This window comes from Chrysochloris asiatica, unplaced genomic scaffold, assembly GCF_000296735.1.
Source record: "Chrysochloris asiatica unplaced genomic scaffold, ChrAsi1.0 scaffold00013, whole genome shotgun sequence".
In the NCBI taxonomy this organism is placed as follows: domain Eukaryota; kingdom Metazoa; phylum Chordata; class Mammalia; order Afrosoricida; family Chrysochloridae; genus Chrysochloris; species Chrysochloris asiatica.
Genome location: NW_006408531.1, coordinates 35,387,256 through 35,400,538, shown reverse-complemented (window position 1 = coordinate 35,400,538; position 13,283 = coordinate 35,387,256). Strand labels below are relative to the sequence as shown.

Below are 13,283 nucleotides of genomic sequence, written 5' to 3'. Positions count from 1 at the left end.
AGCCGCCCTGCTTAATCTCATTTTTTCTGGAGCTCTTCTTTTGGTTGGGACCATCACTTCCTGTTCGGATACTACTTCTTGAAATGATTGAACATTTAAAATTTTTTTTTTTTTTTTTTTTTGTTCAATTCATGTGCTTTGTTTCTTTTTGAGTGATCTTCTTTTGAGAAGGAGAACCCATGTAGTTCACCTTCTATTTTGGTCAGAGTTGTGCTGTGCAACAGGTATTTTAAGAGGAATTTAATCAACACAAGAGCAGTTTGAGGATTTTCTTGGTAATTCCCCAAATTTATTTCATGAAATACTTGTTTTAAATATCCATATGCTTGTATGTATTTGTGTTTATCAGGATTATAGAATGATGACTTCTTGATTACTAGACTACTGTTTTATGGCATAAGAAAATAAAAACAGTAATTAATTGTAATAATGAGCAGTAAAAGGGTAAACATTTTATAATTTATATTGTTGTTAAGTGCCAACTCATCACGACTATGTTTAGGGTTTTTGATCAGTGACTGATGAGGTTGAACCACTGACCTTGTGGTAAACAGTCCAATGCTTAGCCTACAGAACCACACGAGGACTCCAATATGGAGGAAAAGCACTAAATCAGACTGTATTATTGCAGAGCCATTTTTTCATAAATATATATATGTTAAGGCTCTTAAAATCCTAGTAAACAAATTTTCAGGAATCTCGAATGTTGAATAGGAGCTCTTATGACAAAAAAGATTCAGCAGTTTTTAGGAATATTTTGCTGTGTGATTTTAAACATAAAAACAAGGAAGCTTAATATTTGCTTTTGTGTTTTGTCTTTTTTCTTTAGAGTTGAGCTGTTGGATTACCTTGACAGTATTGATTGCAGTTTAGAGGACTTCCAAGCCATGCTATCTGGAAGACAATTTAGCATAGACCCAGATCTCCTGGTTGATGTAGGTACTTCTATTATATAATCTTTGCTATACTGGCAGTTTGTGTGTTTTTAGGAACCAAAACAGCATTTTCTTCTCTTGAATTCTGTAATGTTGTTTTCATATTTTCTTTTTAAATAAATGATTTTATCAGAAAGCATGAACAGATGTGTCCAGGACATTGAAAGAGGATGATCAGTACCTGCTTCTGAGTAACAGTTCAGTTAATCCTCCTGTAACAACAAACATATCCGTTTTATTCAACAGTACTGTTAAGTCCAGGTCTTGTCTGGACATGTTACTGTTTTATGTTCTGCTCTGGAATAAATTGTCGCTGAATAGAGAAGTAAGTCTCTGTGAATTAGCAATATAGGCAGTTTACCAGGAGATACTTAATACTATGGAAATTAACATTTACTTCCCTTCAAAGTATTGTGTTAAAAAGATTTGTTCAGTATTTATGTTTGTATTTTTATGCCTGAGTCCAAGGTTTCCTTGCCCTGTACCCCCGCTCCTTGCCTTGAACTTGACTCCAGTATTATCTGAATTTGGAATCCTTATCTTCCATTTCTGGCAGTAACCCACTCTTGTTGTTCCTACCATTCCTCCTCCCTTATCTAAAGCTCTCTGTATCGCCTTGACCCCTCCTCAGCTGAGTCTTTTTCTGTCCCCATTTCCATTTCTTTTGTAACAAGTTTTAACAAAAATTTTTTTTTTGTTTATCCTGTTGCTCCATTACAAGGAACTACAAAAGTTCATGGAAAAAAATCCATTCGCTTTTAATTCCATTTTTTTCACAAACTTTTTGAAGTTTGTATCTGATTGTTGTGTCTAAAATGCAGCTTCTCTTACATCAAAAGTTTGTAGTTTTGCCCTCTTAAGAGCCTCTTTGTAAGGCCAAAAAGTTATTGTTATTACTCTTTTTTTTTTTTTAATGTTTTATTGTGAATTATGTGATCATTTACATGGAAGAACATAGCTTTATATTTACCGTATATCGTTTCATTGCCATGGTTATAATCCCCTCCATGAATCATCAACCAACCAAAGGGTATACCCTGCAAGCCTTCCCACTGGTGGTCAGCACAGAGCCCTTCTCTCTCTCTGGGTGTAGAGTTCCCAGCCGTTCCCTCTGCCTCCATCTCTGGCGTCAGTGCTTCTCTGGGTAGGATCCTGCATTCTGCTCTTCTCCCTTGATGGTCCTAGGGACTTCTGCTCCTAGACTGCAAAGTCTACCATTCCACTCGTTTTCCTACAAAACGTCTACCTTTACATTTCCTACTCTCACAGTCAGTCCCGTTAGCAATTATTCACTATTGTGCCACATGAGTGCTATCCCCTTCTCCTTTCATCAGCCCCGCCCAGACAGATTGAATACTACTCAGTGGAGATTCTACTTTCCTCTGCACCCTCTGGATCTAGGCTCCTTCTTGAAAGCTTGCAAGCCAGTCACTTCTTGCCTTTGTAGCCCCCCATTTTGGGTATCCAACGTCCAAGTTGTCCATACCTATCCACCCTGTGTATTGAGGGGGTGGGAACAGTCCTTGCTGTAAAGATTTGTTCCTTCTTTTGAGCTACTGCATCCATAGGTATAGGTCAAGTTCATCAAATTGTATCAGATTACTATTTTTTTTCTTTTCTTTCTTCTTCTCATTAAGTTCTGATCATCCAGCCATTGGGTGAATTCAGCATCCATATTAAAGCCCTGCAACAACTTGTTAACAGAAACTTAACAGCTCTTCTTGATATTATTAGTCTCTGTCTCTATTCTGAATCCAGGGACCTTCCCTTCCCTAATATCTGCCCTTTACATCAGGAGCCCTGGTAATACTATAGGATAAATAGTGGACTACTAACTGCAAGAGTGGCAGTTCAGGCCCCTCAGCTGATCCTCAGGAGAAAGATGAGGCTTTCTGCTCCTAAAGATTTACAACCTCTGAAACCCTACTCTGTATGTTGTTGTTGTTGAGTGAAGCCCTATATAGAGTTGCTATAAGTTGGTAATTGGAATGGTTTTTGAGTTTTTAGCCCCTTCTACCACCAAGAATGAAATCAAATACTATAATTTTGGCTCTACAAAATTTTCAGTTATGTCATTCTAGTTTTATGATTTTTAATTCAACCTTGGAACACTTATCATATTTGTCCTCAAGACTTCATCCAACCAAATACTTCCCTATTCAATGGATAACTCGCTCTTCCCTGGTTGTCTTCTCATAAGCTCTGATTATCTTTAATTGCTTATACTTTTTTTCTGTGAAGCATCCTTATTTCTGTTTTAAAGCCACTTAGTATCTCTTTCTTCACCCCTCTGTTTTTTATTTCTACTCATTTTCTTTGTCATCTGCCTTCAGTAAGTATATATCTTCTCTGTTAAAAAGATTTTGTTATATTGCTTCTTTTCATCTACCTTTCTTTTATCTAACTACAGAACTAAAAAATCAGTGGCTATATTTGTTACCTCTTTTTTAACTGTTATTTCTTCAAAGCCCTGTATCATCTTGTGTATTCACTTTAACTCTTGCTGCCTGTGCTTTCTTGGTTTAATCATAAAGTAGGCTATGATTTTCTTTCTTTACAAATCAGGTCACTAGGCTAGTGAAAGATTTGTTTTGAGTCAGGCAGACAGATGCGGATTCTGCAATTGAATTATATATACTTACTAGCTATGTTACTAACTGTAGGAATATTAGTTTTTCTTGCTTAGTTTGTCCATTTATCAAATGTGTCTAATGCCTAACATGAAAAGACTTGTGAGAATTCTAATAATCGATATTGTTGTTATTATTACTTACACTGTTGATGTTATACAACACAACTCTTTCTGTTGAATCTAGAAATACGGGATCTCCTTTCTCTTCTGTTTTTCCTTTAAAAAGGACCTTTTGTATTCCTACTGCCCTCTACTTATAGAAAGTCTCCAAGGTACCCAGTCTTTGATCCTCTTTTGTTTTCTCTATCTTTCTTCTCTTTCTATTCTTCCTTTATGAAGAGATTCTGGCTTGTAGGATTGTTCTCAAGTTATGTCTATAACTCTTAACTTATTTTTTTTTAAGTAAACTTTGCTTGAATTCTAATTTTATACCTTTGGAATCATCCATTAGATCTTGCCATAGATCATTAGTTACATCTTGTCATAGATTATTAAACATCTAATTGCTTTTGTCTGTTAACTAGCTATTCTCTTCTTTTTTTTTCTGTGGTGGTATCTTGACTTATCCAGGATAATTATCACTTCGGTTTTCTCATCATCTTTATTTTAACACTGTGTGCTTTTCAAAATAGCATTTGCAAACCATCCCTGCTTTGTATTTCCACTGTTGCTTTGCTTATCTAAGACCATTGTTTTACTCAGGAATTATACTAGAATATTACAAAAATGTGACAAGGCATTCTTCCTGTACCCCTCTCTACTCAGCTAGGTGTGATGATTCATTGCAGTGGCCATACAACTCAGACACAAACTCACAGTTCCTGGATGTATTAGGGAAGTTAACAGTTTACACCGCAGGATCAGAAAATGCATACGGCGCAGTTGTTCCAGTCAAGACCGTCTCTCCTCAGTCATGCCCACAGACAGGCCTTTCTCTGTCCGGTTTATGTTATGAAGCTTATTTAAGGCTGTTGATAAATGTTCACTGGACACACCATTCCATCATAAGCCTCAGCCTAAAGGCACTTGGTTTTGGCTCCAGATCTTTGTTATCTATAAGATCAACAAACTAAATTGGGCTCCCCCAATTTAGTGCCTGTGAGTGTCACTGAATAGAAATTTTTATTAATTACCAACACAGGCACTTTGCCAGGAGATACTTAACTTGTTCAGTGGGCTGGAAAGCCCACTACTCTATCTCATGTTCTGATATTTGAGTCTACTGTTGCTGCTCCTCTGCCACTCCTCTGGTTCCACAGCTTTTTGTCACTAGGTCAAGGAGGTTCCATGTGTGGGAATCTCAGGGTCCAAAGGACGTACTCTCCTTCTGGTTCTTTAATGGTAGTGAGATACCCCCTCTCCATCTTCTGACATGGCTGATTTGTTAAAGGTTCAAGTTTTTACCATTACAGTTCACTCTGATATCCACAGCTAAGTCATGTCACCCTATCAGTATCTTCTCTCTCCTTTTACACAGACCCATCAGGAAGAGTGATTTGGTGGTAGTTACAAAGACTAAAGGCTAGAAGAGTCATATTAAATAGTTCACTACACCACAAATATTGTAACTAAAAAAAATCTACGTGTGGTTTACCTTTTCTCCAAGATGGAGAATGGTAAGGTTATGAATAAGAGTGATGAGGAGATTATGGGTTCTGTCTGTAGACCTCAGTACCAGAGGACCCACGATGGGGTCAGCAGCAGGACCTGGCCTTAGAATTCAACAAGTGTCAGCTTCTAATACATGATCTGCTTTTTCTACTTCAAACCATTTATCTCCTGGGAGTATAAATGCAGTATCCCAAAGTAAGTAGGTAAGGGATGTATAGGGTAAAGAGAGGAAAACAAAAGCTTATACTGCTGGTCCTCTTCTGGTTACCACCTTCAGTGTGAATAAAATTTGGTCATGCCTCTGAGACAGTGACAGCTGAACTCGCAGAGATTAATAATGATGTATAGCTATGAATGGGGAAGAATAAAATCATAGAAAGTTATAAGAAAAGAGAAGTAGGAATTAATGTTTAGAAAGGATGGTGGAGGGATCCATGTCTAGCCTCTCTGCATCTCACTCAATCTTGTGAACTGTTTGGTATGCACAGTCTCCGTAAATACCCATTTAATCACTATATTTCACTCAGATCATAAGACTTTTATTTTAGACAGAATGTGGCATCATCCACTGACTGGCCTCCCTCTACTTTTTTAGCCTGACATATGCTACTTATTATCCAAGCAGGAACTTTTATTATTTAGAATACTGAGCATACTTAATTTGTTGTTTCTAGTGCTATACTAATGTACTTTCTATCCTCTCCTTTCCAAGTCCTAATGATTCATCAGGAACTGATACATCGTGTAGGTTCATCAGGGCCTTCCTGTTCTGTGCGGGTTATGTGTGTGTGTGTGTTCTCCTTCTCTTTACTCGTGTGTATGTATGAGCCCCAACACCTATTGTTACTGAATTCTCTATGGTCATATGTTGCTTATTTGATGTTTTGTCTCTTAGACTATAAGCACTTAATACAGCAGAAATAGTGTTTTCATCTTGTATTTTCTGTGATATCATTACATCTTAGATACTCAGTAAATATCTCTGGAACAAATGAATTTGAAACTTAGGACTTAAAAGATATATATATATATATATATAAACAAACTGATGGTATTGAGTTATGCAGTATGTAGTGGTCTTAGCACTTCAGGGCTACGTAGTGAAGTGAAAAGTACCAACCAGTGCCATCTTTCAGGGCTCCGTTTCAATTGTACTTTATGAGCTATTGTCATTAAGCATTGTTTCTAAATCTGTTACCTAATTAGCAGGTATTCAGTTATGGTTTGATATGAAATGAAGGCTGGAGGCTCAGCTATTCCTTTGGGTACCACTTACTGCCAAAGGCCTTTAGGGAGTGGGGAAAAAGGAAATATAATTGAATGGAGATTAGTGAAGACTTAGAGGAGGTGGGGAGAACCACCATTTGTCTCAAGTGATTTACCTTACTGTTGTATATAGATTCCTGTGACATGAAATTCTATCTAATGCAAAGGCCTAGCTTTGTTCTCTGTTTGTTTTACTTGTTTTTCTTTCTGCTTTCCTGCTTTTCTCTCTCAAACTTATTTTATTGTATGGAAACTTCCCTAGCGGAGGAGATTCATTTCTTCACCCAACATGGCTGTTTGAAAATTACGAGCACACAGTTCTTTTAAAATATTTTTTTTAACTTATGATCTTTCTTGTTTGGTCTTTCAGCTTTTCACTAGTTCTGTGCAGATGAATCCCACAGATTACATCAATAACACAAAAGTAAGTTTTAATTCATGTTGCCCAGGACCCATATCTGTAAGAATATGAAAACAAAACAAAACAAAAAATCATAGTAAGTAGAGAGCATTATCACTCATAGTTACAAAAGTATTTTTTTCCTACTAATATATGTGATAAAGAGAGTAAAGTTCTAGGTGAAAAACTAGATTTTGGTTGTGGATGAATCATTGCCCAGTTCTACTGATGCTTTTGGGAATAACTACCAGTGTGAAATTGACCTCACTCTGTTGGGAGGTCTTCTTCCTAAACGTGGAGTGTCCAGGTGTATCATTGAAATGAGCTGTCAAAACATGATTTTTTCATGTTTTAATTTCTGCATTTTACATTCTTCCTTCCATAAACAAATTGTCAGCATTTTTAATTGAAATTTACTGGTGCCCATATTCTTTTATCTCCCAGTATAGTACTAGCTCAAGGATTTGTACTAACTGGAAACAATGCTGTTTGAAATAGTGAATTAGGGGTTGAGGATTTGTTTTTAAAGTAATAAAGTTTCTTGTTATATATTTAAACGTACAGGAACTCCATTTGGACTTAGCAAGTACTGAGGTGTTGGTAAGAGACTCTTTAGAAATGATTGTCTATTTTTGGTTTTTCTGGAGGGCAATTTGAAGTTGTTTGAGCAGATATTTATGAATATTTTGTATGACTTAGTCTTGAATAGGTTGTGGCAGTTTAGGAGTTAAAGCACTTGGCTGCTAACCGAAAAGTCAGTGGTTTGAACTCACCAGTTGCTCTGTGGGAGTAAAAGATGGACAGTTTGCTTCTATAAAGATTGATAGCCTTGGAAACCCTATGGAACAGTTCTACTCTGTCTTCTAGGGTCTCTATGAATCAGAATTTACTCAAAGGCAATGAGTGAGTGGATTCTCTTGTGTATATACCAAGTCGGTAAGTGATCCTTGTTTTTCATTGAATGCAAAGGTAAACCCTGTCCTCTAGAATTTGTACAAATTCTAAATTAATGGAGTCAGAATTTTATCTTCCTTTTTATTCTTTGTAATTTAAAAATGAGTACATCTTAAGTTATTAAGGGTTGATGAAGCACTTTTCTGGCTAATGTCATATATGAGGGTCGATAGCGGGACAAGATTTTCTATGCGTTGAAAGTTATAGTCTTAATAACTTAGAGGTAAAATAATTTATGAATTTGTGGTTTAGGAAATTGATTATACATTGAGTATTTGCATGATTTTATTAGGAGCTGGCATACTTTTTCTGTACAGTGACAGCCAGCTGGTAAATATTTTCAGTCTTGTGGGCCATATTTCTTTATGACTACTCAACTCTCCTCTTAAAATGTAAAAGCAAAAATTGATGCTAGTTAAAAGTGTTGTAATAAAATTTTATTTACAAAAATGTGCAGCCTGCTGAATTTGGCCTGTGGGCCATAGTTTTTATAAGATCATTTGGACCACTTCAGCTTTGTGTTTCAGTAAATATGATCATATTATTTGAATGTTACTAAGCCACAGGCCTTATTTTGAATGGACCTATATCATATATTCACTTACTGAATGTACTTTCCTGTATATTTATTGTTAGACATTAAGTCATTCTTTATTCTTAGATCATTATTCTTATCCCCCAAAATCAAGAGTCTGGGACACAGTTTTTAGAAATAACAACTTATCTGAGAATTACATATTATTCTACAATATTGTAGAAAAGTTAAATTAGAGAATAGCTTTTCAGTATAGTTTGGCTTAGATCCTAAATTAATGTTTCCAAACAATTGACACAGATCCTAAATTAATGTTTCCAAAGAATTGACACATCAGCCATCATTTCCTTGCCTATGACAGATGTATTGCTTAGAATGCTTTTTCCTAATATAAATCAGGATGCTTTATACATCTCAATACAGTGATCTAGTTACCATTACTAGTGGATACAAATTTGTGTGGGAGGTGAAACTCATTTGTCATCCTGGTTCTCGTCTGTTTTAGAACAACAGTATCAACCTTAAGTATTGCCCATTTTAGGAAATAAAATAATAAAAGTGGTATTAGTGCATTAATGTTGTATGTATTATGAATGCTAAATGAGAAAAATTTTTTTGTATTTTTTTAAGACCTAAATAATTTTTATTCTATTTAAGTGCCATTCTGCCCTCTGAATCCTGCACACTTGTACTTCGTACTTCAACTAATGATGAATATCAGGGGGAATAAAGGAATTAGTATAAAAGTGTTACACCACATATACTTAACTAGCCCACAGATATCTAGTACTTACAGTTGTTTAAGAAAACATGTGAATCTTCTCACCTTGGAGCTTGATCCTCACTGGGAAGAGCAGTGAAGAAGTTAACAACATTAAAGATTTAATCTCCACAGTAAGATGTAAGGAGAGAGAGGAAGCAGTGTTTGAAAGAAGCAACTTAAATGGTGGAAAGGAACTAAGAGAGTCACAAAAAAAAAAGAAACACTTTCTCAGTTTTGAGGCTTCCCAAATAGGGATAGATTTAAAGATGTCACTAGACAGCAAATCCTGAGCTATTCCAAATAGGTTCATGTATGTTAAGTACTTTATTAATGAAGGGAAATGTGAAATACATTTTTAATCAGAATATTTGAAGTAAATTTAATTGCCTAAATTAATCATTTAATCAGCATTTAAAACCAGTCATCTCATGATTCATTTTTGCACAAAACAAATTTCCTGTATTCTATTATTGAAATGCCCTCTTCTCTTCATACTTATTGCCATCCTAGTTCAGGTTCTTTGTTTCTTCCCCTTGATGACAATGTAGTTTCTTCACCAGTCTGTTTCCTATATTCAAATCTCTTTCTCTCTCTAGCCCATCTTTCCAGATGCTCCCCTCTTTTCCCTGTATATTTGAGATAATGTATTAATATTTATGTACCATATCACTTTTTTTTTGCTTTGTTGTAGGAGCATATAAATTAGGAAACATGGAAATGTTTTATATTGTTTTTCTCTTTTAGTCAGAGAATAAAGGATTAGAAACTACCAAGAACAATGTAGTTCAACCAGTTTCAGAAGAAGGAAGAAAATCTAAACCAAAACCAGGTATGTATAGATGCGCTATTAGTTTCAAATTAAGAGTCCTGCATATAACCAAATGAGAATCAGGGAAAGCTTTGCCATACTTAGCAAGTGAACCGAGTGTACTGACCTCAGTCTGTACAGTGTCAATGTTCCTGCTTTTAGAGAAAATTGAATTAATGTGGTAACAGTTCTTGAAGTTTAAGTTGTAGATATTTAACTTTAGGAAAACTAAAAAAGAGCCTGCATTTCTTAATTGTTGACTGAGAAATTTAACTTTGGTACTTGCATATTTATTTCTTAATATACTAACACAATCTATGATAGTTTCTTGTTTCACATATAAGGATAGTGATACATGCACATGTTTACATTTCCCCCCTTCAGCTTGAACTCTGTATAAGCTGGTAATAAAAAAGTGTTTTTCTAATCTTTGTAGATAAGCAACTTATCCAATACACTGCCTTTCCACTTCTCGCATTCCTTGATGGGAACCCTGCTTCTACTGTTGAACAGGGGAGTACAACATCATCAGAAGTTATGTCTTCTGTAGATAAACCCATAGAGGTTGATGAGCTTCTGGATAGCAGCCTGGATCCAGAACCAACCCAAAGTAAGCTTGTTCGCCTGGAGCCACTGACTGAAGCGGAAGCTAGTGAAACCACACTGTTTTATTTATGTGAACTTGCTCCTGCACCTTTGGATAGTGACATGCCACTTTTAGATAGCTAAATCCCCAAGAAGTGGACTCTGTGTATATATTCATCAAAATGATGAATTATTTATTTAAAAGTATCATTTGGTACTTTTTTTGTAAATTGTTTTGTTTTGTTTAATCAAATACTGTGGAATCTAAAGTACCTTTTACTTTCTCACTAACCACACACTTTTGCAAAGCTCTCAGATGTTACTTACTCAGCTGCATAAGTACACAAGATTCAGTGCACATTATCGACACATCGTTTAAGTTGAATTTTCATGGCCACTTTTCTCCATTTGGAGTAAATTGAATTTCTTTTTTACATATAAACCCATTAACCCGTTAAACTTTTGTTTGTTTTACTTGTTTGCTATGTCTGATTGCATTGAGTGTAAGTCATTATAGCTAATGGTAGAACCCTTCAAGCTTTCTCTGTTCTAGTTACTTTCATTAAATATTTTTCACTTTGCTTATTTTTAAAACTGGGAACATAAAGTGCCTGTATCTCGTAAAACTTCGTATGTCTTTCTTGATTGAGAGAAGTTCATTTATGTTCAGAGAAGTTCATTCATGTTCAACAGGAAAGGCAAAGTGTACATGAGTGCTCGCTGTCTGATATGGTTCCAGCTTCATATGCATGGAAGAAAGAAGGGATGGGATGGAGTCAACCCACCCAACTCAGTTGGATTAGTTTTAAGTAAACATTTATGGTTTGTTTGTGTTTTATTGAACCCATACTATTTAGTAAAATAAATATAATGAATGTTGAGTACTAGTGTTTGTTATTTGTCTTCTTTGGAAATGAGACATAAAAATTTTAATCTTATACTTGAATCATTACAAAGAATTTGTTGTTGTTGTTAAGTGCCATCAAGTCAGTCCCAACCCATAGAGAACCTGTGTAGGATTTCCGAGGAGCGACTGATGAGCTTGACACCCACCCTGTGGTTCAAACTGACCTTGCAGTCTAGGGCATTAACCCACAGCACCACATCAAGACTCCTAGAAAGAATTTAGGATATTGTTAATATTAACATTTAAAAATAGTAATTGTTATGTTTCTTTTAAATATATCTAAAGAAATCTAAATACCATAATGATTTGATGATACCTATGAAAATCTATTCCAGTTCTACCAAATAATTTTTTTCTATTTTTTATTATACATGAAAGTTGTATGTTGATGATCATGTCACACATCTCTGAACTAAATTTGAAATTGCTTCTTGTAGCTTGAAATATTATTTTATTATCTTATCTATAAATTTGATTATTAAAAAAAATTCAATTCCAATTCTAAATGAACACTTGATCAAAACATTATAAATGTGTGTGGCAAAGACTGTAAACTGAGTGTCAAACCATTTTCTCTTCCTGTCATGTGCCTAGATTATTTTGACCTTCCTTGAAATTTGGGTAGCCATAGGTCAGTTCTCCCCTACCTTATGTGCAGGAAAGGCAAAAATAATCTAGCTGCATGATTAGGATAGCCATGCACTTCTAACTGGACCAATAAATAGCATCATGATAGCTGGACAAAAGATTGAAGCTGTCAAAGGCTTCATTTTGCTTGGATCTACCATCAACACTCATGGAAACAGCAGTCAAGAAATCAGATGACATATTGTATTAGGCAAATCTGCTGCAAAATACCTGTTTAAAGTGTTCAAGAGCAAAGAGGTCAGTTTGAGGACTAAGGTGCGCCTGACTGAAGCCATAATTTTTCAGTTGCTTCATATGTATGTGAAAGCTAGACAACAAAGACAGACCATGGAAGAATCGGCGCATTTGAATTATGGTGTTAGAGACGAATATTTTTGAAAGTACCATGGACTGCCACAAGAACAGATAAATCTGTGTTGGAAAAAGTACAACCAGAATGCTCCTTAGAAGCCAGATAGCAAGACTTCATCTCTCATACTTTGTACATGTTATGAGAAAGAACCAGTCCCTGGAGAAGAGCATCATTCTTGGTAAAGTGGAGGGTCAAAGAGGAAGACCCCTCCCCCCCAAATGAGGTGGATAGACACAGTGGTGGCATCAGTGGACTCTAGTGTAGCAAAATTTGTGAGGATTGTGCAGGACCAGGAGGATTCTGTTGTACATAGGGTTACTGTGACTCAAAAACTGACTCACTGGCACCTAACAATACTACCATAATACAGTTCTAATAAATAGGGGATGTGATCTGCAACACTCCCAGGTTCGGTCTGAAAATTGCATCTCCCTTGCATTGCTCCATGCCCTTTACACTGTTCCTGCTTGCTGCAGATTAGAATATGGCTTTTGGGGATATGCTCTAGCAGAAGAAACTTGGCTTTCTGAATCACTGCTTCCATCCTTCCACCATCTTTCCCTTTAGGAATGAATGCACGTCCAGGGGTAATGCCGGGGTGTTGCCCAAGGCCAAGCTCCAGATGACTACCTGTAATAACTTTTGTTGTTAAATGCCACAGAATCAGTTATGACTCATAGCTTTGATACTCAAGAGTTTAGGTTTTCCAAGGATTTAAAAATCTCAGGAGCAGAAAACCTCATTTTTCTCCCATGGAGCTGTTAACAGGCTTGAACCAGAGGCCATGTGGTTCACATCCAATACGGAGCCACCGTGCTCCCAATAGTAGGTTTTAGTCTTCAATAAAATATGGTACAAATTTTGATGAATTGATATTAAATATAGAA

General features: G+C 35.9%; 1 protein-coding gene across 2 annotated transcripts in view; it reads left to right on the top strand.

The window, feature by feature from the left end:
* The window catches only part of HSF2 (heat shock transcription factor 2), a 45,833-nt gene extending 34,424 nt beyond the window's left edge, over positions 1–11,409 (top strand). Inside the window, exons 10-13 of one of the 2 annotated variants that reach the window (XM_006834699.1) lie at positions 830–935; positions 6,815–6,868; positions 9,841–9,925; positions 10,341–11,373. In XM_006834699.1, the coding sequence (XP_006834762.1) occupies positions 830–935; positions 6,815–6,868; positions 9,841–9,925; positions 10,341–10,633 (538 nt within the window). In that variant the 3' untranslated portion in view covers positions 10,634–11,373. Of the gene's footprint in view, positions 1–829; positions 936–6,814; positions 6,869–9,840; positions 9,926–10,340 lie in introns of both variants that reach the window. The other variant, XM_006834700.1, reaches the window with a different exon arrangement.
* The last annotated feature ends 1,874 nt before the right edge of the window (positions 11,410–13,283 follow it).